General features: G+C 43.0%; 1 protein-coding gene across 11 annotated transcripts in view; it reads left to right on the plus strand.

Annotated features, from left to right (window-relative positions):
- LRRC56 (leucine rich repeat containing 56) overlaps positions 1–26,549 on the plus strand; it is a 132,778-nt gene that overhangs the window by 72,824 nt on the left and 33,405 nt on the right. For all 11 annotated transcript variants that reach the window (XM_073347101.1, XM_073347098.1, XM_073347099.1 and 8 more), the window contains 2 exons: positions 5,239–5,326; positions 11,447–11,507. In XM_073347101.1, the coding sequence (XP_073203202.1) occupies positions 5,239–5,326; positions 11,447–11,507 (149 nt within the window). The remainder of the gene's footprint in view (positions 1–5,238; positions 5,327–11,446; positions 11,508–26,549) is intronic.

Consider the following 26,549-nt stretch of genomic DNA (forward strand, 5'->3'; position numbering starts at 1 on the left):
TTAACAAAGAATAGAAATGTAAGTGATACTAAGCAGATGTAAGAGAAACAGAAATGGTTACAAAAAAAAAACAAAAAAAACCCCCACATGCTTTCTATCCAGTGTCTAAGTCTTAACTTTAGCAAACTATATTTTTCTCTAAACAGTTTCTCACTTACAGCAAGTTAGCAGCAGCTCCTGCCCTTCAGGCCAGGAAGATCACCCATTCACATGCTCAGAGGGTGCTGAGTGATAGATAACTAAAGGGTTCTCTTCCTTTCTTTTCATAGTCCAGTAAGATTTTGAAAAATATTCTTTAAAAAGTAAACCCAGACAAAGTTCCTCTCCCCTGCTGGGTTGTAGAGGCCATGCTGTCTTCCTCATCCTGTGGTCAACTTTATTTTCAATTGGCGTAATCACTTTGTTTACTTTAGATGTAACTGTACTTCCAGTATCTCTGGCCTCACCTTGCTCAATTTACATTGGAGACTCAGGCAAACAGCTGAAACAACTTTCCTTTATCTAGGGCAGACTCGATTTATGCACTGTCTCCTAAACACATTTTAAGAATATATTTCCAGCATGCATATTGTATTCTTTATACACAACCTGTACATACATCATGCATTGATATTCTTGCCCAGTGTGTCACCAGTTTACATATGATACCTTAGAAGATACCTTTTGGACACATATTATGACAACAGTGTGTGTCAGGCCTGATATGAATTACAGTATAGTGGGCCCTCTGCCAGTGGGCATTGAGGGGCTCTTAGCATTCCGTTTTATTTGTTCTAAATTTTCTCCCTGTTAATTTTGTTGAGTGTCTCCATGTTCTCATAGTATGGACCAGCCTAAAAAGGAGAGAGACTGGTGAGTGTTCAGTATGAACTTAATAATTTTGAATGTCACCATGAAATCCCTTCCCCAACTCTTCTCCTTTCCAGGCTCCATAATTCTAGTTGTGACATTCTGATATGAAATATACTTCATATTTCCAACTACTTTAATATTCCATGAAAAATGCCTTTGGAATAGGAATTTCTCCAACTATTCTTCTTCACAACTCAACACCCTCTTTAACTGCCCTCTCTGCCTTCTGTTTGCTAAACAGCTTATATGCAGTGTTGTTGTAGCCATGTTGGTTCAAAGATTAGAGAGACAGGGTGGGTGAGGGAATATCTTTAATTGGACCAACTTCTGTTGGTGAGAGAGGCAAGCTCAGAGCTCTTCTTCATGTCTGGGAAACATACTAGTGTCACAGCTAAATACAAGGTGGAACAAATTGTTTAGCATAAGATTTCAGGGAACCATTCAAGATGAAAGGTTTCAGAGTGGTAGCCATGTTAGTCTGTATCAGCAAAAAAAACAAGGAGTACTTGTGGCACCTTAGAGACTAACAAATTTATTTGGGCTTAAGCTTTTGTGGGCTAAAACCCACTTCATCGGATGCATGCAGTGGAAAATACAGAAGGAAGATGTATATACACAGAGAACATGAAAAAATGGGTGTTGCCATACCAACTGTAATAAGACTAATCAATTAAGGTGAGCTATTATCAGCAGGAGGAAAAAAAACTTTTGTAGTGATAATCAGGATGTCCCATTTCAAACAGTTGACAAGAAGGTCTGAGTAACAGTAAGAGAAAAATTAGCATGGGGAAATAGTTTTTACTTCGTGTATAATGACCCATCGACTCCCAGTCTTTATTCAAGCCTAATTTAATGGTGTCCAGTTTGCAAATTAATTCCAATTCTGCAGTTTCTCATTGGAGTCTGTTTTTGAAGTTTTTTTGTTGGAGAATTGCGACTTTTAGGTCTGAAATTGAGTGACCAGGGAGATTGAAGTGTTCTCCGACTTTTTGGTTTTGGTTTTTGAATGTTATAATTCTTGACATCTGATTTGTGTCCATTTATTCTTTTGCGCAGAGATTGTCCGGTTTGGCCAATATACGTGGCAGAGGGGCATTGCTGGCACATGATGGCGTATATCACATTGGTAGATGTGCAGGTAAATGAGTCTCTGATGGTGTGTCTGATGTGATTAGGTCCTATGATGGTGTCCCTTGAATAGATATGTGGACAGAGTTGGCAATGGGCTTTGTTGCAAGGATAGGTTTCTGGGTTAGTGTTTTTGTCGTGTGGTGTGTGGTTGCTGGTGAGTATTTGCTTCAGGTTGGGGGGCTGTCTGTAACCAAGGACTGGCTTGTCTCCCAAGATCTGTGAGAGTGAGGGACCGTCTTTCAGGATAGGTTGTAGATCCTTGATCATGCACTGGAGAGGTTTTAGTTGGGGGCTGAAGGTGACGGCTAGTGGCGTTCTGTTACTTTCTTTGTTGGGCCTGTCCTGTAGTAGGTGACTTCTGGGTACTCTTCTGGCTCTGTCAGCCTGTTTCGTCACTTCACCAGGTGGGTATTGTAGTTTTAAGGACGCTTGATAGAGATCTTGTAGGTGTTTGTCTCTGTCTGAGGGATTGGAGCAAATGCGGTTGTATCTTAGAGCTTGGTTGTAGACAATGGATCGTGTAATGTGGTCTGGATGAAAGTGAAGTGACCCGTTAACACCCCTCCAGGAGGGAAAGGAAGTGGGAGGGGAAGGCAGCTGTGGGTGGGGGGGAGTTGTTAGTGGGTTATAGATTGTTGTAATACGCCATAAATCCAGTTTCTTTATTCAGTCCGTGATTTGTGTCTAGCGAAGTTATGAATTTAAGTTCCCAACCTTATCTTTTGAAGGTGTTGTGCAGGTTTCCTTTGAGGAGGAGGACTTATAGGTCAGATATAAAGTGATCGCTGCACCCGCAGGTGAAGATTCTCTCTTTAATAAACGTGCATACTCGTCCTGTGGGTAGCAGTGTCACTTGCAAGGGGTGTACCTGCTCTGCTGCTGTCTGTTACGCCAGGTACTCCTTCCTCATTGTTGCCTGTTGTACCAGGTATGTCATGAGGTTGGTTCCATGGTGATTTTAGTAGAACATCAGCAAATCAAAGAAGCTCAGCTGAGCTGATGGACCCGGGAGCCAAACAGGTAAAGTATTTGGAAGAGCCTCATGAGCAGGTTAAATAATAAAGAAATAGAGACTCACATGAGCACAACATGATTCCTCTCTTCCAACCTCCCCTCCGCCCTCCCCCCCCCCAAAAATAAAACCCTGCTCAGACACACTCTGATGCTTAGTTTGCATGTTCCTGGCCAGAGACACTTGGCCTGGAGCCATAGGTGTGATGATGCTGTCTGTGGCAAGCTTCTCTCAGAGCCCTGCACAGAGCAGAAATCCAAGGGGCTTTTTGACCTGAAATCTGAGCAGGAGTTAATCATGCTAAAAACATCGGCTCCAGCAGAGGCCTGTCGATGGATTCTACTGTATAGCCACAACAAAGGGGAGTCAACAGCAGCACCACTCCTAAGAGAGTCCTGGTGAAGGTAGAGACTGGGCAACTGTGCAGAGGGAATGCCAGAGGACTGTAGGGAGTCCTTTTCTGCAGATCTTTGAATCTGCTGAGTTTACGGGCCTCCTCTGTGAGTTGCCACAATCTCCTCCTCACTGAGAGAAGGATCAGAAATGCTAAAACAGCTGAGCTTTCTCATCCAGTTTTACCCTTCTGCAGGACTGTTTGAGGGAGGATGGCATCTAGCAGTAAACCAGTAAATGCACAAACCATGTTATCTGTTGGAAAAGCTTACTGCAACAGTGAGTGCAACAGTGAAGAATTTCTGATTTATTGTGAGGATAACGTCACTCAGATTTGGAGGAAACTACCTCCATGAAGCAGGGCAGTTTCTGTGGGAGACGAATATGAGGGCTTCTCTGTGGTTGTTGTGGCAGGGACACTCACTGAGGTTCTGGATGTGCTTGGGGAGCTTTAGGCTAGCGCTTTACGCCTTTTTACCTCTCACCTAATAAAATCTAGTGGGAACAAAATACATTCTATAAATTTTATTGGACCCAGTGCACTTAAAACTGTAGTTTTAAAAATCAGTTTAACAAATACTTAAAACTCAGTTTTGTATTAATACAGTGTCCTCTTTTAAAGAAGAAAATGATTAGATGCACTAATCTAATGATTAGATCAAGACTGAGTTTGATCCCCTCTCTGTAAGTGGACATGGCCCATTAAACCATGTTGTGCCCACTTACATCACATCTGAATTTGACCCAGTGAGTGGGAATATTGTAATTCCCACATCTCTGTGTTAAGTGTCTAAAAATATTTCGACACTTAACTCCCATTGAAATCAATGGGAATTAGGTGGCCAAATACCTTTGAAGATCAGGGACTACATGCTTGTGTTTTTCCTAAAACACATAAATAGAGGTGGACTCACACATATTGTCTTCCCATAAATCATTTCCCTGCCATTAATGTTATTCTCCAGATTAAAACAAAATAAACAAAGAATGCTGTAACTTTTTAATGTTAAAATTTCTCCAATACATGGGGACCAACTAATTGATTTCTGCTCCCCTATCCTCTTCTTAATACAGGGGCAAAGGACAACCCAGATTGTATAAAGCAGAATGTCAGTATGCATGTGCATGTGGACTGTTGGAGCTTTTGGTTATTTTGAGCCTGATCCAGTGAGGTATTGACTGCCTCTTGCAAAGTATGGAATGCATTCAGTTCGTATTATTTAGTATTTCACAGGATTTAGCCCTATGATCAAGATCTTCAGGAGTGACTAAATATTTTGGGTGCCCAACTTTATAAAGGAGCCTGATTTTCAGAGGGTGTGTGCTCAGCACTTTCTGAAAATCAGGCCGCATTAAGACATTCGACATTGGGCACTTAAAATCGCTAGTTTCTATTTACAGTTTTTTTTCCGAAGAGTGTAAACGGCATGACTATGAAAAAAAAAAAGTTACATTAATCTCACTATATACATGTCTTTGATTGCAGTGTGCATCAAGAACAAAGTTCATCCCTGTGCAGAGTCCTAGCACAAAGCTTATCTAGTAGTTAAGACCACAAAATAATGCTTCAGTTAGATTTAAGTAGTGTGTAGGGCTTGGGCTGCGTCTCAGTGCAAGGGTGAATTTCACCCTGAGTGCAGATTTTTTTTTTGTCACTGTAAACAGTGCAAGTGTTACATGCAATCCGGAGTGATCTGAAGCTATTGGAAGAAATTCATTTAGAATATATTGGAAGAGGGCCATTGTGATGTGGAGAACATGTTGCCAAAGTACTGATTGGAAGCATTTCCACACCATGTCACCTGCCTTACTTTCTGCGAGTTCACATCTATTTCTTCTTATCTTTACAGAAAGCGCTGACGGGGGTAGATGATCTGCAGCAAGTGAAGGCCCTAGAGATGCGTGTGGACACGAGAGAGAACAGCTTGGGAAACTTTGGTGAGAAAACACTTCATCCTGTACTTAATCTCTTACTCATTTATTTTGGCGTGAAGGAGAAGCATGCTGAACATGAGGGGCTGGTGGCTCAGAAAGCAGTGGAATGTGTGAAATACAGTCTTGTTAGAGATTTTCTTAAAACACAGGCATCAGTCAGCATCTTATCAGCTTTTTACTGTGAAGAGCTGAATAGAACAATAAATATTATATGTAAATGTGATGAGCAATACCAGTTCAATTTCAGCTCCATTCAGTTTGCGCTGCTTGTAGCTGGGCAATAAGATTTAGCTGATTTTGTTTTTCTGGTGTCTCATGCCTGATTTTATGCTGCTAGGATGAATAATGCTGCACACAAAGGAAAACAAATAGGAAAATTCCAGTCTAGATTAATTACCACTATTCCTGGATGTGATGAGTCAACAGTGTTCCCTTGTTGCCAAGAAGGCCAATGGCATTTTGGGATGTATAAGTAGGGGTATCGCCAGCAGATCGAGGGACGTGATTGTTCCCCTCTATTCAACATTGGTGAGGCCTCATCTGGAGTACTGTGTCCAGTTTTGGGCCCCACATTACAAGAAGGATGTGGAAAAATTGGAAAGAGTCCAGCGGAGGGCAACAAAAATGATTAGGGGTCTGGAACACATGACTTATGAGGAGACGCTGAGGGAACTGGGGATGTTTAGTCTCCAGAAGAGAAGAATGAATGGGGATTAGGTAGCTGCTTTCAACTACCTGAAAGGGGGTTCCAAAGAGGATGGCTCTAGACTGTTCTCAGTGGTAGCAGATGACAGAACAAGGAGTAATGGTCTCAAGTTGCAGTGGGGGAGATTTAGGTTGGATATTAGGAAAAACTTTTTCACGACGTGAAACACTGGAATGCGTTACCTAGGGAGGTGGTGGAATCTCCTTCCCTAGAAGTTTTTAAGGTCAGGCTTGACAGAGCCCTGGCTGGGATGATTTAGTCGGGGATCGGTCCTGCTTTGAGCAGGGGGTTGGACTAGATGACCTCCTGAGGTCCCTTCCAACCCTGATATTCTATGATTCTATGATTGTTCAGAGACCTGTGAGCCAACTTCAAAATCACAAACTGCAGTAATCTTGAAGAGCTGCATTCAACACCCATAGTCTTTAAACTAGTGTGTGCAAGGTTTTCTGGTCCATTAAGGCTGCTTTATGCTATTCCAGGTGGACAAAACAGCCTAAACTCATCTTAACTGCCCAGTAGAAGATTTTATTTATAAATGGAAATCTTCTAGTGGCGATAGGTCCATCCTTTTCGCCCCTGATAGAAGAGATGTCTGGGAGAAAGGGGGTACAGATAGAGGCTTCTGTGTTCCCTGGCCGGTGGAACAGCCCCCTGGGGCAATATGAGATGGGGTGAAAGATAGTGCAATCCTGAGGCTGCTGATCAGATCAGGAGCTGCACAGTTCCAAGCTTTTTTGGCCACCTTTGCCTCCCCATTCATAGTTCTGCAAAATACTCATCTTAGCCAGATCAGGCAGTCAGTCCCTTTATTCTTCAGTCGATCTGTGACCAGATGCAACAGAACTAATTTTCTCTTGTCCAGCTGTAATCATTGACAAGTCCAGTGACCAAGGTAGATTTGTTATCTCACTGCTATAGAGATTGGAAGATCTCAGCTCATGCTGACCTGGTTTCTTTTGCATAGAGTCAGTCTGTATCTGCGTACGGTACTTAACTATCTCATCCAGTCCTGTTAAAAACGGCACATCTAACTATGTTTGAGAATGGACATGAGAGAGATTCTGTGTGCTCCACAATTTTGATGAATGCTGTCAATACTTGTCACTTATTGGTCTTCTCCCTGTGAATGTCAGTGGGCTCGAGAAAAAGGAAGTAAGGTAGTTTGAGAAAAGTTCTTGTATAGGAAGGTTTACATTGAGCTTGTCAGCGCCCACCCCCCAATTCTTGTTTAGCCCTTTCTTTCAGCAACATGCTGATTCTTATCATCACAAAAACATCTCCTCCACCATGTTCCAACACAGAAACTATGGTACAGTGGGATGGTCTCGCTCTCTGTACCCAGAGACCAACTCCAGGAAGTGGATGGCACTGGCAGGGTATTTTCACTCAAGGAAGTTGTTCTCACTTGCAGTCCACCAAAGTCTGTGGATGGCCACCTTTAATATGCAAAGGATGATCTTTTGAAGGAAGCCTTTTAATTTAGCAAAGACTTTTAGATAGGGGTTGAGAAGTAAGGTGGTACGAGAGTTGTGTTGATTTGTCCAGCCATTTTGCACCGTTTTCTTGGATAATTTTGATGCCCAGATCTTTTTATGACATGCACATGATAATTTAGTACATAATTAAACCATCTCCTTTGCAGTTCATAATGCACTCAGATTTCCCTAATGGAGATGATGCATTGCGGGGGCATGCAGGGGCATGTGCCCATCCAGATTTGCTGCTTGGCTTGTATTGAACATGCTCACACAGAGTGAACATGCTCAGCAACCTGCTGAAGCCAGCTGCTCTCACTCTGCCCCTCCACTATCGGCAGGCATTGGTCATCTCCCTCAGGAAATTTCCTTTTGCCTTTCCCATTCTTTTCTTCCCCAAAGCTGAGCTTCCATTCTGCCATATTTTTCCATTGTATATGACAAGCCAGTTACAAGATGTACATCCTCCATGCCTTTTCTGGTTATTTTAATGTGTAGCCCCTTCCATTGCCTGCTTCAGTCTTTATCTCTGCTGTCTGTTCTTCCTCCTATGCTCATGCAAAAAAAAATTATCTGTTTATTAGATCTTCCCAATCATTCTTGCTAGAAAGAAAGAACAAAGAAAACTGTTTATTTACCATCTCACTGTTCTCTTTTCCTCTCTCATGTGTTCCCTTCAGGTCATGGTTCCCTTTCCCTCCTAGTACTGGAATAAATCTGTCACTCTCCAGTCCCTTCCGATAGACTTTTGCTATATAGTGAACTATCTCTGGGTTGCATGCAGACACTGTTTAGTCCAAGTCTACACAGAGAGCTGGCCTTTGGATCCTACAAATCCCATAGCTGTAAGTCGCCAATGACTTTGAGTACTGCAAAATATCAAGCCAATCTGAACTGTAATTTTTCATAAGTAAATTTTTAGCCACTGTCCTTCTGAAAACACCCTGGAAAATGGCAATAGGTGGCTAGTTTGGAAAGTTTGCTACTTGGATTATTCTTAATTTCACTGGTAATTCATTATCTCTCTGCACCTGACAGCTATCTGAGGCTGGTTTTTTTTTCTGTTTGTTTGTTTTTTGGACCTGTGGAACAGGGCCTGGGTTTGTAGGGTTATCCCAAGACAATTTGCCTTTGTGGAAGGGGCAGTGCCACCTAGGCTGCCAGTGAAGGTGCCAGACTCAGTACAAATACCTGCCCAGCCAATTGCACTTGAACCACTTCTCTGCTGAGCAGCTATTGTGGCCTCTGGTAGCTAATCTGAGAGACAGAATAGGCTAAGTAAGCTAGTCCTGCATTCTAAACCTGACTATGACATTGATTTTCTCTGTGGCCTTAATCAGGTCACTTAACCTCACTGCTGTATAAAGTCACCAGGCAGTACATGAAACCCTCCAGTAGCTGAAACCCCGGTAGCCCCAAAATCCACAATTTGCGTGGAGAATTTCCTCTTGAAAATTTTAAAGTGTTGTTAGCTATGTACGGACCCCAGCAGAAGCCCTCAAGATCCGCATCTCGCAGAGCACAAGGTTAGGGGTGACCTAAAGATCTCCCCTGTTATATAAAATTGGTCAGTTCAGTTCTGGGGAATGGAGGACTTCAATGAATAATCCAGTTGACCTTCTCTCGAGTTGTCAGACCAGCCCTCTGCACAGTGATGTGATCATGGTGGAGAGGAGCTGGTTATATTTCGCAAAGAAAGGGTGTGTGCAAAAGTATTACAAGATAGATCCTTGCAAAAATGCTGTCACGTGGACTATTTTAAAGTAATTATGGGCTTCATGTCAGCAGTTGAAAATTAAGCCCCATTATTGTTTAAGGTTGTTGCTGAAGTCTCTGGTGCTTTATTTTCTATGTGTCTTGTTGAATGGCACGCAAAAAATTGAACTCTCCTGGCAAGTCTCTTTTCAAGGTCCACAGCATTTGGATTTACTTGTGCACTCTTCTTTATCTGCATGTGGTGTTTAGTTTAGAGTAAACATATTTTTTTCTATGGGTTTACCCCTTCAATTTTGATTGCTGACAGATCCGGAGCTGTATTCATGACCAACTTGTAGAAATCCCTGTTTAAAGTAATGTTGGATACATTCATCTAAGACATTACATGGCTTCTCTTCTGCCTATGTGATTTTAATCAAGTTGCCTACAGTGCTGTGCATTCTGTTTCAATTGTTGCCTTTTGGCAGCCATTCTAAGTTGGATCCATTCTTGGATCTATGCGTAACGAGTCAGGATCATTGAAACAATTAGACAGACAATGAACTCTTAACATAAATGAAGCAATTGTATATGTAGTATTAAAACTTAAAGGGAGAGCCTGTAGTATTGGAGAGAGAGGTTGTAAAATGCCCCGTATAGCTTTACAATGCACCATATGGCATCAAACTGATGATGTTTTTCTTATGGTTTGGAGAAAGGGTTCTGTCTGCAAAGTGACTGGAGGTTTGTATTGGGGAATTCTCCCTATCTAGGGGAATTTCCGCTGGTAGAAAACTGGTGGAGGTAGAACCATGCCAGGTCTGTTGCTCAACTCTGCCAGCTTCTGTGTCTGTCACTTAAATAGAACATTTGTTTCTGACCATTAAAAGGGGCTCTAGCATACTGTGTTTTATAAAATATGTCATACAACTACACCATATAGTGAAACCGAGATGCCCATAGACACCATTTTAAAGTCTTTCCTTCATCTACCGTAACTAAAACAAAATACATTGGACTGAATTATAAGATCTATAATTATTCAGAGATTAATAGAGATGGTGGCTGAGATACAGAATTTGTACCTGTATCCAAATTGCTCCAAGGTTTAGAGGAGTTTGGTTTTGTGGTTTTGGTTCAGAACTGCCTCTAGAAATAAGTGAAAAGGAAAATGTTCAAAGGGATGAGAGTGAAAAATTTAAAATAATTAAATAAAGGTTGCTCATGATTATGAAACTTACAAAACCAAGCAGTAAACAATAGATTATATGCAGAAAATACATGAAAGTAGATAACAAAGCAAAGGTAGGATTTTGGGGATCTTGGTCAATGCAATGATAACTAAGGCTACGTTTTAGTCACAAGCATTTTTAGTAAAAGTCATGGACAGGTCATGGGCAGTAAATGTGAGGAGGAGGTGGGCAGTAGCCCAAGACTTCCCCAGCAGCAGCCAGTGAGGCTGGCCCAGGAGATGCCCGAGCTCCTTAGGCAGCCCCCAGGCCAGCCGCACCGGCCACTGCAGAAGTCCCGGAGGTCCCAGAAAGTCACAGAATCCGTGACCTTCGTGACCAACCTGCAGCCTTAGTTATAACATGATTGGCTTGTGACAAATAAGATGGCGCTTTTTGCTGATTGGCTCAAAAATCACAGTTAGAAGAATATACAGTAGGGAGATTTCAGTTCCTCAAATGAAGTATGACTTGGCTGTAAGACACACATACTGCAATTCCATCACCAGTTATTATGCAATAGGTAACAGTGTAGAGAGAGATGTAGAAGAGAGAATCGAGAGCGAACTATAAAAAACACGGGGATATGTTGCACACATGGAGATAATGTAAATCTTTCTTAACTCTTCAGAATAAGTCATTATTAGTCAATAAGGATATAGAATCAGACAAAGCAACACATGATCACCTCCAAGCAAACCTTGTGTTAATGTTTGATCTTGTCGGGAATGATGCCACATGGTGCTTTTCAGAGGGGAGTTTCAAAGGTTGTAACTGTGAAACCACTGCAGCTAACATGCAAGCTTACAATGAGAGGATGCAGAGGCTGGAATGTTGCACAACTGAAATAATGTAATTAACTTTTCAGACATTGTCTAGTGTGTTAGAGGTGGTCGAGATGGGTAAGAAGTGCATCTGAAAAATCTGTGGGCTGCTTGAGCTTGTGAGGTGGGACATATGTTTCCTATGTTCTGTAACCAGTTTTACAAAATGATTCTTTATTCTGATCCTGCAGGTGCTTATCTCCCTAATCTAAGACAACTGAAATTGAACAACAGTTTACTTGTATCTGTGAGGTAAGAAAGAAACCATAATTGGAATAAACATGAGGAATATGACACCTTTCCTTTCCCTGTTTGGGTGGTAAAATGTTCATTTCTGCTGCCTTTATTCCCTGCCATCCCTTAAAAGCAGTGTAGAAAAATTCTATATATGTCCAATAGCCTACAGATTTAGGGCCAGAACCTCAGCTGGTATAAATCAGCATAGCTCCAGTGATATCAATGGTGTTACACTGGTATACCCTAACTGAGAGTCTGGGGTGAAATCCTGGCCTCACTGAAGTCAAAGGGAATTTTGAAGTCGAAGGGACTTCAATGGGGACAGGATTTCACCCCAGCCTGTAGTCAGATGGGTTATTGTGGTGGGGTATATAAGCCCCACACTGGGACTGAAGAGGTTAAGGAGCAAATCTGGCCCAAGGCGACCCTGCCCACCCCACCTTCAGAGCATGCTACATCTGGAGGTGGGGCTTAAAAGGGAGCCAGACAGCTCAGCAAATGCCTGGCAGGGCAGGGAGATAGACCTAACCTGAGAGCTCTTAAAGAAGGATGCTCCAGAAGCCTTTCCCTGGGAAAAAGAGCCTGCCTTCTGAGCCCAGAGGGATGGAATGTTCTGTTACTCATTCTTCACTACCTTGTGTCAAACTATAAGCCTTTGTTGAGAGAGTAGGCGGTAGGAAGTGGCCCAGGGAGGCAGCCTAAAGGCATTCCTGAGTGCTAGACATGCTGCCTCTTACAGGGTCCTGAGCTGGGTCCTCCGCTAGGGTCCAGTGGAGTGACAGGGCCAGGGCTGCCCTACCAACCACCCTTGTTATGAAGAGCATGAAAACCCTCACTTCCAAACTCACCCTTGAGGAAGCAAGGGGGGGTAGAGACTTTGAAAACACTGCAACTGGGACTGGATGCCTGCAGGGGGTCAACAGATAGACTGATGTTCCCCCCAGTTGTGAGGGCATGGGACCCAATATCTTCCTTGGAGCCTAATTAGTGACCTGACCAGAGTGTCAAGTCAACACCCAACAAAAGGCAGACCCCAAGGGGCATGAAAATGGCCAGTGAGAGACACTGGAGGCGGGGTGAGTAGATATCTAATATCCTGAACATTAGGCGACACCAGCAGTGAGCACTGCCCATCACAACTTGATGGAGAATGTGGTCTCTCATCCCAGGTCTTCTGTAAGGCCTTGTGTGGGGGGGAGGGGAAGCACAGCTATAGACAAATTGATAAAGTGGCAGATAGACAGCCAACCACTACAGGCCTCCCAACAACAGCGGGAAGAGAACCAGCTATTTCAACAAATGGCCACCCAACAGTAAGCCGCACAACATCAACAGCAACGACAACAGCTCATCAGGGAACTTGAGATGAAACAGCAAGAGCAGCAATAATGCCTGGTCCAGCAAGTGGCAACCCTTTTACAACCATGAGGGGCTAGCAGCTAGGATGCTGAACCACACCCCAGCCCCAAGGCTTCTCATAAAACACACAAAGATAGAACTTCGGGACATCCTGGATGCTTTCCTCTTCAGTTTTGAAAGGGTCACCACAGCAGCTCGATGGCCATCTGTACACTGGGCTATTTTGCTGGCACCTTATCTTACTGGGCCAGCTCAAGCTGTGTATTGGAGCCTCAGCTCTGTGAACAAACAAGACTATGCACAGGTCAAGGTGGCTATTTTAGACATCTTTGATATCAATGCCGAGACCCACTGACAGCGCTTTCACCAGGAAAAATTTCCACTGGGGACCTGACTTTGTGCAGCAGCCCAGAGATTTAAAGAATATTGTTATTGGTGGCGCTGGTGGCCGAGCAGGTCATGCTGGAGCAATTTTCGGAAATTCTCCTGGCTGGGGGATGGGAGCGGGTGTTGCGGCACAGGCCTGAGACATTGGCCCTCACAGTACAGCTATCAGAAAACTATGGCAGCTGCACGCCCAGCCAGTGAAACACCCAGGCCTGAAGGTGCTCATTAAGATCTACAGACTGTGTAGACTACGGATCTCTCGGCCTGGCAATGGGAGCAAGCTCCGAGGAACCAAATACAAAGCTTAGTCCACTGGATGATCCACAGCTATGGCAAAACCTCAGAAGCCTGGTCTCACTGGGAACAAAGTGCTGAGGAAAACCCAATCCTGAGGGAAGACCCCCCTCAGACACCCAGTTTTCCCTAGGGCAGTCAAGGGACAGGGCAAGTCCCTCGATCAGAAGTTGTTTTTCACATGGACAGTGAGGACATTTCTGCCAAGACTGCCATGGTTAGCAGCTCTGAACAGGCTTGGACAACTAATACCATGGCTAGGAAAAGAGGCCGGATCAAGATATTAGTTCCTGTGTGGGCTAATGGGGTAGAAGTACCAGAACTAATATAACAGCCCCCTGGAGTCAGAGAGGCAGAAGATCCGAGCAAAGGGAGCTCCCGGCAGGAGCTGTGCCCTCCCTGTATTCAGGGGAAGCAGAGGATCTCACACTCCCTAGAAATAAACTTACTGGCGGCAGATGTAATTTTTGTAGCAGTCAGAAAGACAAGACAACCCTGAGCAGGGCGTATGACCAACTTGCCAGTATAAACTGGTGAGATGATAAATACATGGTGGATGAAGCAGTGGCTTTTATTTGAACTCAGGGAGGGGAGACTGTATCAGGTGGCGAAGGACCCCCAAACCAGAGAAGTAAGGAGTACAACTTCTTGTCCTGAAGAAACTCTGCTGCGAAGTACTACACTGGCGCATGCAATACCTTGAGGGAGACAAATGGGGTGAGAGAAGACTCTTAAAAGGGTGGCCCTCAAATTTTATTGTCGGGGTAACAAAAACGGACTATTGCTCATTGTGCCCGGCGTGCCAATGGACAGGGCCCCAAAAGTTCCACCATGGGCGTGCGCATGAACCGCCGGCTGGGGGAGGCTAGTGCCCAGCCTCGCCCCTTCCACCTGAGGCCCTGCCTCGCCCCCTCTGGAGCCCAGAGCTCCAGCAACACAGCCACTGACCCCTGCCCCAGGCTAGTGCCCTCAGCCCCGGAGCGCCTGGAGGGAGGGCTGTTGGCGTCACCTCAGCCCCCCCAACCCCGGAGCATCGGGAGGGCAGGCGGCGTGGCCCCAGCCCCTGGAGTTGGGCTGCAGAGCAGAAGCAGGGGCCGTGGGGCCATGCTTGGCTGTTCGGGGAGGCAGAGCCTTCCCCAGCCTATGATACCCGCCACCCATGAGCTCCACTACTCCCTCTCCTAGTGGTTGGAGTACCCTTTGAGAGGATCAGTATGGACCTGATGGGACCACTGAATAGAGTGCGGCCAGGTACCAGTGCATTCTGGTGATAATGGATTACATCACATGGTGCCCAGAGGCCATCTCCCTTTGCACAACCACTGCGGCTACTATCACCACCAAATCAATGAAGGTTTTTGCACAGGTGGATAATGAAGGAGATATTGACTGACCAGGGGATCAACTTTACTTCAAAGCTAATGGGGGAATTGTGTGACCTCTTGAAAATCAAGGCCTTAAAGACATCAGTCTATCACCCTCAGACAGATGAGCTGGTGGAATGCTTCAGTAAGATGCTGAAAAAGATGCTTAAGAAATTTATGACCTTGGATCCCTGTCATTAGTAGTGGTTGTTCCCACCCTGCCTTTTCCCCATCAGCGAAGTACCACAGGCATCTACGGGGTTCTCCCAATTAAAGAAAAGAAATCTTACTAATAAGCTGAGCAGATTTGATGAGACAGTTATTAAGAGTATGGATGACATGGAGCCCTATGATGCCATTTGTTTGGAGTCAATTTCAGGCACAAAATGCTCATTCAGTCACAAATGTCCTTATAAATAGGGGCTATGAGTCAATAGGAAAACAGTTAAACAAGCAGTACTTAGTATGAAAGGTGAGGAGTTTCATTTTTATGTATTTAGTTTTCCTTGTCCCCTTATTAATTATTAGATACAGTATTTGTGGTTTGAATAAAGCCTGTTTTCATCCTGCCCCATCTTTACCTATTTGTCTGAAATGCTGAAACTACATCACTTCAATCATTTTCATAGCAACCTGCTGTTAAGTCATAAGCATAGGATTACAATTTTGCTGCAGGATTGCATAGGAGGAAAAAATATATGGTGAAAGGAATTATTTTGTTGAAACCATTTTTGCCAATATCCAAGGGAATATGGCAAAGTATATTGCTTTTTGAATTAAACTTGCATTCTAGTTTGCCTCAGTCAGAAAATCCCTTTTTAAACAAAACAGACTTCCCAAAATTTCTTCTCCATGATATTATTTCATAGTAGAGATTTTGTGGAATGTTTGAAGAAAATTGAACAGTGCATAAATGTAATATTAGGGTTCCAAAAATGTGGCATTTTTCAATTCAGGTGTTTTTGTTCTGTTTTTTGCCTGTAATGTTTCAAAACCGGGATGGCCTAGCCACTCAAAATGTGTTTTACTCTATTGCCCTTCACAGGGAATGGTGCCTTTTGCTCCTTTTGGAGAGTTGAGAGGACAAATTAGGTATTAAAGAGGATTAATTGGAAGAGGTTTGGCCTCCCAATTTGTGAGAACAGTTGTGGGCACAGGTGTTTCCAAGCTAGTAGTTTACATCAAGGTGTCACAGATGTACTGCTTTAAAATACCTGGGTGAAAATATGTAAGAGAAACAAACCTCAATAGAAAACTTTGGATTTTGTGCTCATGAAAAGTGCTAGATTGACATTTCTGGATAGCAGTATTTGGCACAAGTATCAATGACCTCTCTGCAGGGCAGTAGAGAATCAGGGGCATTGTCACTCTGGAACTATTAGCAGAAACACAAGTAATTGAAATGAACACTGTGTATTTGCAGGATACACTCTAGTAGGTTGTTTACATATTTGCTGTGAACTCTCTGCTGGGCCTTTGCCTGTTGTTATTTTGTCTTTTGCAATTGTTTGGTATTTACAACTGGTCAAAAAAGCATAGCATTTTTTAGTAAAATGTAAACAAATATTTGCATTTATTTTAAATTTCCCTCAAAGATTTGGTTTATAACCAAAAAAACAAAAATGTTCAGTTTTTAAAAATAATTTTTGATAAAAAGTTTCAGATTTTAAAAACTGAATTTGTCCCCAAACATGAAGTATTTTATCATTGGAAAAAAATGAAAATTTTGCCCAAAATGAATTTTTTTGTTTTGGGCAAAAAGCAACTTTTCCTCAAAAGTTTTGATGAAAATGTTTCGACCAGCTCTATCGGTTTTGCATTTAGGCCCCCGTTCAAGAAAGGATTTAAGTATGTCCTTAAGTCCCATTGACTTGAATTGAAGCTTTAGGAGATTTTGCCCTTGTCTCTGTACTTGAGGAATCCAACTCCTGGCATGAAAAGATTTAACAAAATAATTCCTGACACCTGACATTCTTTTGGTCTTGGAAACTAGTGAGAGTTAGTCTTAAATTTAGCAGTAATTTGATCAAATACAATTCAGAACTGTTTTGGCATGGATATCTGCTTTAATATTACCTATGACACTTGCCAGGCTCAGAAGTACCAGTAGAAGCCAGCCCACACCTCTTTTAAATAAGCATGTCTTCTACATGTCAATTAAATGAAATTACAGGGAGTAGGCAAAGGAGGGACTAGAACCTGGCAGCATTCCCAGAGCAGAATTCTGCCAGCTGAGTTAAAAAAAGCAGCTCTGGTAGCCCAACACAGCAGTGGCTTTCAGACATTACTTCCAGTCTCCAGCCTTGGGATAAACTGGGAGTACTTAGGGGCAAAGCCCACACAAGCATAGTGTGTCTACTTGAACTATATTTTTGGGCATCTGTATTGTGTCAGTTTAATACCTGTTATTACAACATCCTAAAATAAGATGCTATCATGGGAGCAGCTATGACTGTGATAATTAATATTGCATAATGGTTTCCATCCTAACCCTCTGTTTTTAGTCACTCATAGTCAAAGAAATTTCACTTTTGGGATTGAAATTTTCCATGCTTGGTCTCTGTCCAAAAGGTGATTTTTTTTTTCTTAAAGAGCAAATAAGAGATTGTATATTTTTGAGTATGAGGACAGTGGGGGAGAAATGCACTTTTCTCATTATAAAAATAATTCCTATTAACTTTTTTGAATAGCCATAAAGCCAGAATTGTTGGGAATAGGAAGCTGAAAACTGGCAGAGGCATTTTTAGAGATAAATTTCAAGCTGTTAAAGATAGACTGGACTACTGTTAGAACAATGAAAATATGGTGAGTATATCATAGAAGTGTAGGGCTGGAAGGGATCTCGAGAAGTCCAGCCCCCAGCACTGAGGCAGGACAAATAAACCTAGACCATCCCTGACAGGTCTTTGTCTCACCTGTTCTTACAAACCTCCAGTGATGGAGATTCCACAACCTCCCTTGGAATTAGAAATTGAACTATCCTTGCAATTAGAATTTTTTTCCAAATATCTAACTAAATCTCCCTTGCTGAAAACTAAGCTCATTCCTTCTTGTCCTACCTTCAGTGGACATGGAGAACAATTGATCACAGTCCTCTTTAATACAATCCTTAGCATTTTGAAGACTGGAATTTTTTTCCCAGATGTTGCACATGTCTCTAATGTGATAGAAAGAATATCAGATTCTATATTGTATGATATGATAAATAGTGTGTGGTCATGTAATTAAAGACTGTATCATAATTCATGCATATGAGGAGGCATGATGCATATTGTCACTTTCCAACTTGTGTGCTTATCCAGGCAACCTTAAATTTCTCTTAATGTAGGTTTTGTCTGGAATTTCCTATTTTTTTAAGATGGAAAATAATAAAAGCACTTTTTAAAATCTGAAAACAAGAAAAGGCCACCTCTGGAAATGAAACCACTTATATTTAGGTGCTTAAATGAGAATTTAGGAACCTACCTGTAGGTACCCATTTATAAAAATCTTGGCATTTAAGTCACCTACCTCACACTGGAGTTAAAGTTGTGTGTGTGATTGTGAGGAAATAGACGTTGGTTATGTAGTATGTTGGAATTGAAAAGGAGTTTGATGTGGAGCTGAGGAATCATTTGAATAAGCTGACATTTCATTGGTATGTCTCGTGAGTTGAGGTTGATTGTTGGCTTGAAAGATGATTTCCTGGAATTTTTATGATTCCAATGGTAGGGAATGTAACTGAGCAGCCTTAGCCATAAGTTAATGAGTTGTCTTTTTTGTGGGGGTAGTTTATAAAGTTTGCATTACTTTGGGATACCTCAGAATGGAAGGCACTATATAACTGCAAACTATTATTATATACCATATAGGTGGTCAATAAGTCCCAGTTTATTTGTCAAATATCTGCATTTTTTCAGTTTCAATGTTTTTCCTACAGACCTCTTTCAAAAATGGAAATACTTTTTGAGAATATAGTATATGATGAAAAGGAATTACTTCAGGTCCTTGTTAATTTGCTAAATTACACTGATTTTATGAGGTTCTCACTTATTACCTCCATCCTTCTCGTATCAGCCAAGAAACTCTAGATTTATGAACTGATAATTAAGGAAGAAACATGGAACCTATTCTGAAGAGTGTGAGTTAAAAGACTCTCTTTCACTGTTTTGTGATGACACGTTACTTGTCTTCCTAATGATTACAGCAAAAAGAACAATATTTCAAAACTAATGAGCTCTCTTCTAGTATGGCTAGCATCCTATATGTTTTATCTAATAGCTTTCATTCTAATTTCAGGGATGAATAGAGAGACTTGTGTAAAATGTTAGACATTTGCCTTCTTGGAAGGCTTTTTTTTAAACTGAAGTAAATTCTCGGTAACTTGTGCCCATAAGTTCATAGCACAAGCAATAGTTAACCAGACTGAAACCTCTGCTCTACCAGCTACTGCCCACTCTCCCATTCAGCTGTAGGGACTGTAGCTCACAAGACAGCTGGGCTTCTCCAGACTTCACTCTTGCAATTCCTTACAATAGAGAAGTAACATCTGCAGCTCAGGAGCTGAAATTAATGTTGCTCCATGTATGTGGTTTCATGGAGACGGGAAAGGTGGGTGCACATCAACGTATTGCTCAGAGGGTGTGGGAGGGAAGTAGGAACAGAGCAAAGATAATGCAGAACTCTGTTATCCAAATACAGATACATTTAAAATGTGTCTGTGTTGCAGTCCGTGTTACATTCAGTTTTGGAGCTGTCCGTGCACAGCTGAATGAGAGGAAAGTCGTGCTGGAGCGCTAGTGTCCAGTAAAAGTTGCAGGGAGACGAGGAGGTGGCAATCCTTAACTAAAGGCTCATTCCTGCAAGGTTCGGAGCACTACAACTGTTGCCTGCTCTTACACGTTTATCTTAAAGCTTAGCTGCTGGAGGCAAATGATTACATGAGAATCTCCACATTTTTTTTTTAAAGTAAGTCCCTAGCTCTCATGGCTGTGTAGAAAAGCCTGAAAATGTCATGTGAATGCACCCTAAAGACTTGGGGTGAAAATCTGGTCCCGTTGACATCAATGAGAATTTTGCCATTGGTTTCAGTTGAGCCAGGATTTCACACTCTGAAACCAGAAGGCAAATAAAAAGAAGCTAAATTTTATTGGTTTTGTATGGTTTTGTTTTTTTAATTTCATGGTGTGCCAGCCAATCTGATGATTTGGGGGTGGGGGAGCCTGACTCATGATTTTTCAGTGCTTGGAATAGACAGTATTCCTCTCTGGCCCCAATCCAGCAAAGAATTTAAGCACATGCTTACTTTTAAATGCGTGAATAGTCCTGCCGACTTCAGTGGAACTACTCATGTACTTAAAGGTAACCATGTGCTTAAGTGCATTGTTGGAGAGAGTCCAGAGTACTCAGTACGTTGCAAGATCAAGTGCTAGCATATCAGTTACAGAAGCTTGAAGTATCAGTACTGTGAAAGTGGGATAGTGCAGTACTGCATAGGGGGATAGAAATCCCACCCAATAAGTGATATTTGGGACAGGTACCTTTGAAATGCGGGGCACCATTCTCCCCAGTCTGGTTTTCTGCCTGTCAACTTTCACCCATATCTTTCATTTCCATTATTCCGGTATTTCCCATTCACCTTTAACTTTTCCATGTTCTGGGATACTACATTTGGTATATAGTTTAGATGCTGTACATACATACAGTAGTCCTTAAGCAATAATTCTCAGTGATGGCTTCAAAATAAATCTGTCTGGATTCTTTTAGAATATGAAAGTTCCAAAATATGAGACAGCAGTGTGCCCTTGTTGCCAAGAAGGCCAATGGCATATTGGGCTGTATTAGTAGGAGCATTGCCAGCAGATTGACGGAAGTGCTTATTCCCCTCTATTCGGCAGTGGTGAGGCCACACCTGGAGTATTGCGTCCAGTTTTGGTCCCCCGACTACAGAAGGGATGTGGACAAACTGGAGAGAGTCCAGCGGAGGGCAACGAAAATGATTAGGGGGTGGGGCACATGACTTACGAGGAGAGGCTGAGGGAACTGGGATTATTTAGTCTGCAGAAAAGAAGAGTGAGGGGGAATTTGATAGCAGCCTTCAGCTACCTGAAGAGTGGTTCCAAAGAGGATGGAGCTAGGCTGTTCTCAGTGGTGGCAGATGACAGAACAAGAAGCAATGGTCTCAAGTTGCAGTGGGGGAGGTCTAGGTTGGATAATAGGAAACACTATTTCACTAGGAGGGTGATGAAGCACTGGAATGGGAGGTGGTGGAATCTCCATGCTTAGAGGTTTTTAAGGCCCAGCTTGACATAGCCTTGGCTGGGATGATTTAGTTGGTGTTGGTCCTGCTTTGAGCAGGGGATTGGACTAGATGACCTCCTGAGGTCTCTTCCAACCCTAATATTCTATGATTCTGTGAAATTCTAAACTGTTTGGTAAAATCACATTCGTTTGCTCTTTTTATTAAAGATAAATATAATTCTTGACATCTTACTGTTACTATTTATTTACATTGTTGTAATCTTTGAGAGGTGTGAGTCCTACTGCAGGTAGACAGACTCATGAGCTTTCCTTGGACGAGAGCGCTACAATAGCAGTATGGAAGTTATTTATTTTATTAATTTAGCAGCAAAGATGCAGAGCAACTCAGAACAATGTCACTGCCCCTTTGTGTCTTGTCTTAGTCCACAACTCCAGGGCTTCTCCGTCCTTACAGCCCTCCCCAGCCAAGGCATCTCTGCAGCCAACTCCTGCTTGCTGAAACTCTCCAGCACAGACTCTTTGCCTGACAGGTGCAGCGGACACAGCCCTCTCCCAGGCCCTTCCCCAAATCTGCCTGTCTCCTTGTGATAAACAGCTTCCTAACAGGGTCATCATCATATGATTATGGGCTTGGTCAACTACACTCATTTGTAACCCCGGGTAAGAAATTGTTCAACCCTGGGTCCCATCTTGAGATGCCAGCATCTACACTGCTTAATGTGGGCCCAATCCAACCACCCATATCCCAGACGTTCTAGGGCCCTCCCAAAATGTGGTTGCTCTAGCCTTTTGTTTTGGGTTGAGTGTGGGGAAACTTCACTGTCCACCAAACTTGTCTGTCCTGCACGAGTCCAGTGGGGCTGCATCTACACTGCAGAGCCATAGGGCTTGAACTTCTGGGTCCTGGCTTGACTCAGGCTCAGACCCTCCACCCCCGTGGAGTCCTGGAACCCTGGGTCCAAGCCCTGGGTTAGTGTGATTTGTGTGTAGATGGAAAGGGGGTGAGGCTTGAGTTCGAATCCTGGGCTAACGTTGCAATGTAGAAATACCCTTTGAGAACTTTATTTCAGGGAGTGTTTGAGGTGAAAGGAATATATGTATGTTGAGGAAGAAATAATGCCTGAACGTTGCACTGTTTTGGTTCTCTGTTTTTATGCTCACGCCCAGAACACTCTTATTTTCTCCACTGCTTTCGCTCATGCAAGTCCATAATTTCATAAATATTTTGCCATCCCTGGTCACAGTGTGAATGGGAGGTAGGCTATCTTGCCCTAGATAATTTGAAAAAATGGTTAATTGAATCATTTCTTTCCAGGTGGCTGATATCTCTACTGTGGCAGGACCATCTGGGAACTAGATTCTGGTAGCCCTAGATCCCTGACACCTCAGGGCACCATCTCACTATCTGAACTCTGGGTAATTATTTTAGGTCTTGTCTACACTTGCAGGTTAGAGCGCATTAAATCAGGTCCAGGCGCCATAACTCCTGAAGTGTCCACATTGGCAAGGCACTTCGAGCGCCTGGACTCTGCAGCTGGAGCGCTTCTGGTAATCCACCTCCACAAGAAGCATAGAGCTTGCTGCGCCCCAGCTGGAGCGCCAGGGTGTCAGTATGGACAACGTATTGCATTACTGTACTATGACTGGCCTCCGGAAATATCCCATAATCCCCTGAAGTCCAGTGGCCACTCTGGTCATTGTTTTGAACTCAGCTGCAGGCCTGCGGATATCCCCTTTCAAAACTTTGTTTCTGACATCCTGCATGCTTATCTGCTCTGGGACACACAGCAAACCTTTACTGTGGAATGCTCCTACTGCAGAGGCAGGCGCGCGTGTGTGTGTGAGAGAGAGAGAGAGAGAGAGAGAGAGGCGAGGGTGGGGGCTGATGTCGGGATTCCCCCTTGCCCCTGCCGCTGTCTGAACTTACAAGGTAGCATGCTGACACACTCAGCCCCCGAAAACACACTGTCTCTCCCCCCACATACACACAACACACTCCCTGTCACACTCCCCACCCCCTCATTTGAAAAGCAGCTGGCAATCTAGTCGGATGCCCATAGAACAAGGGGATTGGGAAATCGGCATCATGTGATGCTGTGACTGCCCCATTAGGCATTGCAAACCCTTCCCAAAGCACCCTGCAGCCACTTGCACGCTGGGACAGCTACCACAATGCACTGCTGTCTGTGGCATTGCAAGAGCTGCTAATGTGGACACGCTCCACAGTCACAAGGAGCACAGTGTGAACACACAGCAGTGCTTTCCCCACTGCTGTCTCCGAGGGCTGGTTCAACTCCCGGCGCTCTACATCTGCAAGTGTAGCCAAGCCCTTAGTAGAGAACCTCCCAGTATGACTAGAGCCTGCTCTCCTAATGAAAAAGTCCTGGATTCCCCTTTCAGCATTTTGTGATCATTCTTCCATGGAAGGGAGGGGAAAGTGTTTTCATCATGGAAAAAGCAGGGAAATCAGCCCGCTCCCAAAACTAATGGATTTCCTGAGACCTACTGGAGGCCAGGGGCACTGGCATAAAATTCTGATCCTGTGTATTAATTCAAGGTCCTCTCACTCTGCCTCTTCCATGTGGCACTGTCTCTGGAGCCCCTCTTTAAATGGGATTCCACAGTGCAGAGTGGCTCAATCAAAAGCATACGTAGTGTGCTTAGGCTGTATCAGCTGTACAGTTGGTTTCCTGTGGGATCAGTTAAGGGCAATGAAGTGAATTTCCCAGCCTGCCCCTTCCTATGTGAAGGGTCTGGGAATAGAGAGATCATGACCTGCCCTTTTGCATACTGAGGGGAGAGACTATCCCCACTCCTGCATTAGTGGCAGGAAGCAAAAACTCTGTATACCCGAACCTCTTCTGGTTCTCACTCTCTGGGTACCCCTTCTCCCTTCCTTTCCTCTTCCATGAAAATGTATAGATGATGACTTCATCATTTCCAAAGAAAATGTTTTAAATGAGCCAATCATTATTGGTTTGGTTTGTTCTTACAAATATTGATAGTTTACAGTAGGTAACTAGTTCAGATAGCCACATTGCAATGTAATAAATGAGTAAATTGAAGGGCCCAGTCTCAGCTGGGCCTGAATCCAGTCTCTAATTTTGCAAGGTGCAGTTTTGCACCTCCAGCAGACAGAAATGGTAGTATCTCACTTGAGTGAGAGAGTGCTTTTGGGGTTAAAACACTAGACTGGGATTCAGAAAATCAAGTTCAATACCTTGATCAGTCACAATGATCTTAGGTGTGTCACTTACTCTCTCTGCACCTTTCTTCCCCATCTGTTAAAAAAAAATTGTTATAATTCTCCCTTTGCCTGTCTTGTCTATTTAAATTATAAGCTCTTTGGGTCAGGGACTGTCTCTTGCTCTATTTGTTTACAGCATCCACCACAATGGGGCCCTGACCTCAGCTGGGGCCTCTCTGCACTATTGTAGCACAAACAATAATAGTAATAACTAAAGGTTTTGTATCTGGAGACAAGTATTTAGATGCCCAGCTATTACCATTTGCATCTGCAACTTTTCTACCCACCATATTAGTGTTCACTTATGTGAACTTAGGCCTAAGTGATCTTTTTAGTCCGTGATGAAAGAGAATGATTACAGTCAATCTCCAAGGAAACTAGGGTGATCAGATGTCCCTATTTTATAGAGACAGTCCTGACATTTGGGGCTTTTTCTTATATAGGCTCCTATTACCCCCTACCCCTGTCCTGATTTTTCACACTTACTGTCTGGTCACCCTAGAGGAAACCCAAAGACCTGAGAGTTGGGGAGTAATGATAATGCAACTGCTGCTGGTAGAGCTGCCCAACCTTAACCGTCTCCATGACAACAGTGGTCTAAGCAGCCATCAGAAAGGTATATCCTTACAGAAATAGGTCGGAAAACAATCTATAACAATAGTGTAATGAGGGGTTGTGGGTTGTTTTGATTCTTTCCTCAGAAGAGCCCCTTGTCTGCAGCTTTTGTTTTTTCTGAAGCAATAACATTGAATCGAAAATTACGAGCTTGGAATGCCAGGTTGCTGCTGGTTTCAAAAAGGGGGAAATGAAGCAATTTAGATTTATTTGCTTATTGGTAAATGTCATGCAACATGACTAGAGGGTGAAGAGGTGAAGAAGAGATGCAGATAATAATATATATGATCAGTTCTGAGAGTTTGATTTTTGTAAAATATTCAGAATGCAATTGATTTAGTGATTGTCATCTTACATGAGCGCATTGCAGCGCAAAGAGAACCTGTTGCTATTCCAAAAAAAAATCACACGTGCACATATATTTCTTTCCCTGTAGGTCTGTTATTTCTGTTGGACTCAGTGTTTGTGATAGCCATGCCACCATGTGTTGTGATCTTAACAGACTGCACAAGTCAGGCATGGTTGGGATGAGTCAGTACTTGCATAAAAGAAATTAATCAAAGCCTCCATGTAATAGGAAGCGGTGTTGGTAATTCAGGAGCTGGCACAGTTCCCTCTGATTCGCCACCGGTATTCTCTGTGTGGTATCAGATGCTATGGTGCCTATGTAAGTGGTATATTTTAGATGAGACATAAAACAAGGTTCCTCACTACGTGTGGCCATTAAAGATACCGCAGCACTCTTTGTGACACTGGTGTTCAGGCCACATTCCAGTTTGGGTAATTACATTCTTTTCACCTAAATTCACGCGGGAGTTTCATATGGAAAAGGAATTCTTCACTTCCTGCCTTAAAATGTTATGTAGTGCTATGGCACAATGTTAGAACCACCCCAGATATGGCTGGATTTAATTGCTGGAAGAAGTGATCCTTTTTTCGTTTAGATCTGCATGTGTTAATTTTGTTGTTCCCATACTCCTGACTCTCTGTAACGCTTCACAGTTTTTAGTGTGGTATCTGTAATTGGTTGACACTATACCTTAAAAATACACTAAACAAATTGTGGGTAATCAATGTGTTTATACTTTTTTTTAAAATAATGGTAGCCTCTTTTTGGAAGATTGCAAGAACTTAGTGTTTGAATTTTGGAAGTCCTCCTAACATGATTTAGCTCTGGTAATTACCACCTCGTAATAGTAAATGTAAGTAATGGCAGAGTTATTTGCTTCGCTGAGGTGCTGGGATCATGCAATCTGGTTTCTTGGTGGTAGAGAGGGCCAGGATAAAATTTTCAAAAGGTATGTAGGCACCTAAAGATGCAAATAGACAGCTAGTGGGATTTTAAAAGTGCCTTTATGAGTTAGGTCCCTAACTCCTATTGACCTGCTTAGGTGCCTAAATACCTTTGAAAATCTGGCCCCATGCAATTGTATGTTGTGCTCACTATTTTGTACTGTATAAATTGTGTAATTTCTATTGTGCATCAAGGGCTTGATTCTCCAATGCTCTGCAGCTGCTTTGTGCAAACTAGGACACGTTGGGGGCCAAATC

Source organism: Lepidochelys kempii, chromosome 6 (assembly GCF_965140265.1).
Source record: "Lepidochelys kempii isolate rLepKem1 chromosome 6, rLepKem1.hap2, whole genome shotgun sequence".
NCBI classification, from domain to species: Eukaryota; Metazoa; Chordata; order Testudines; family Cheloniidae; genus Lepidochelys; species Lepidochelys kempii.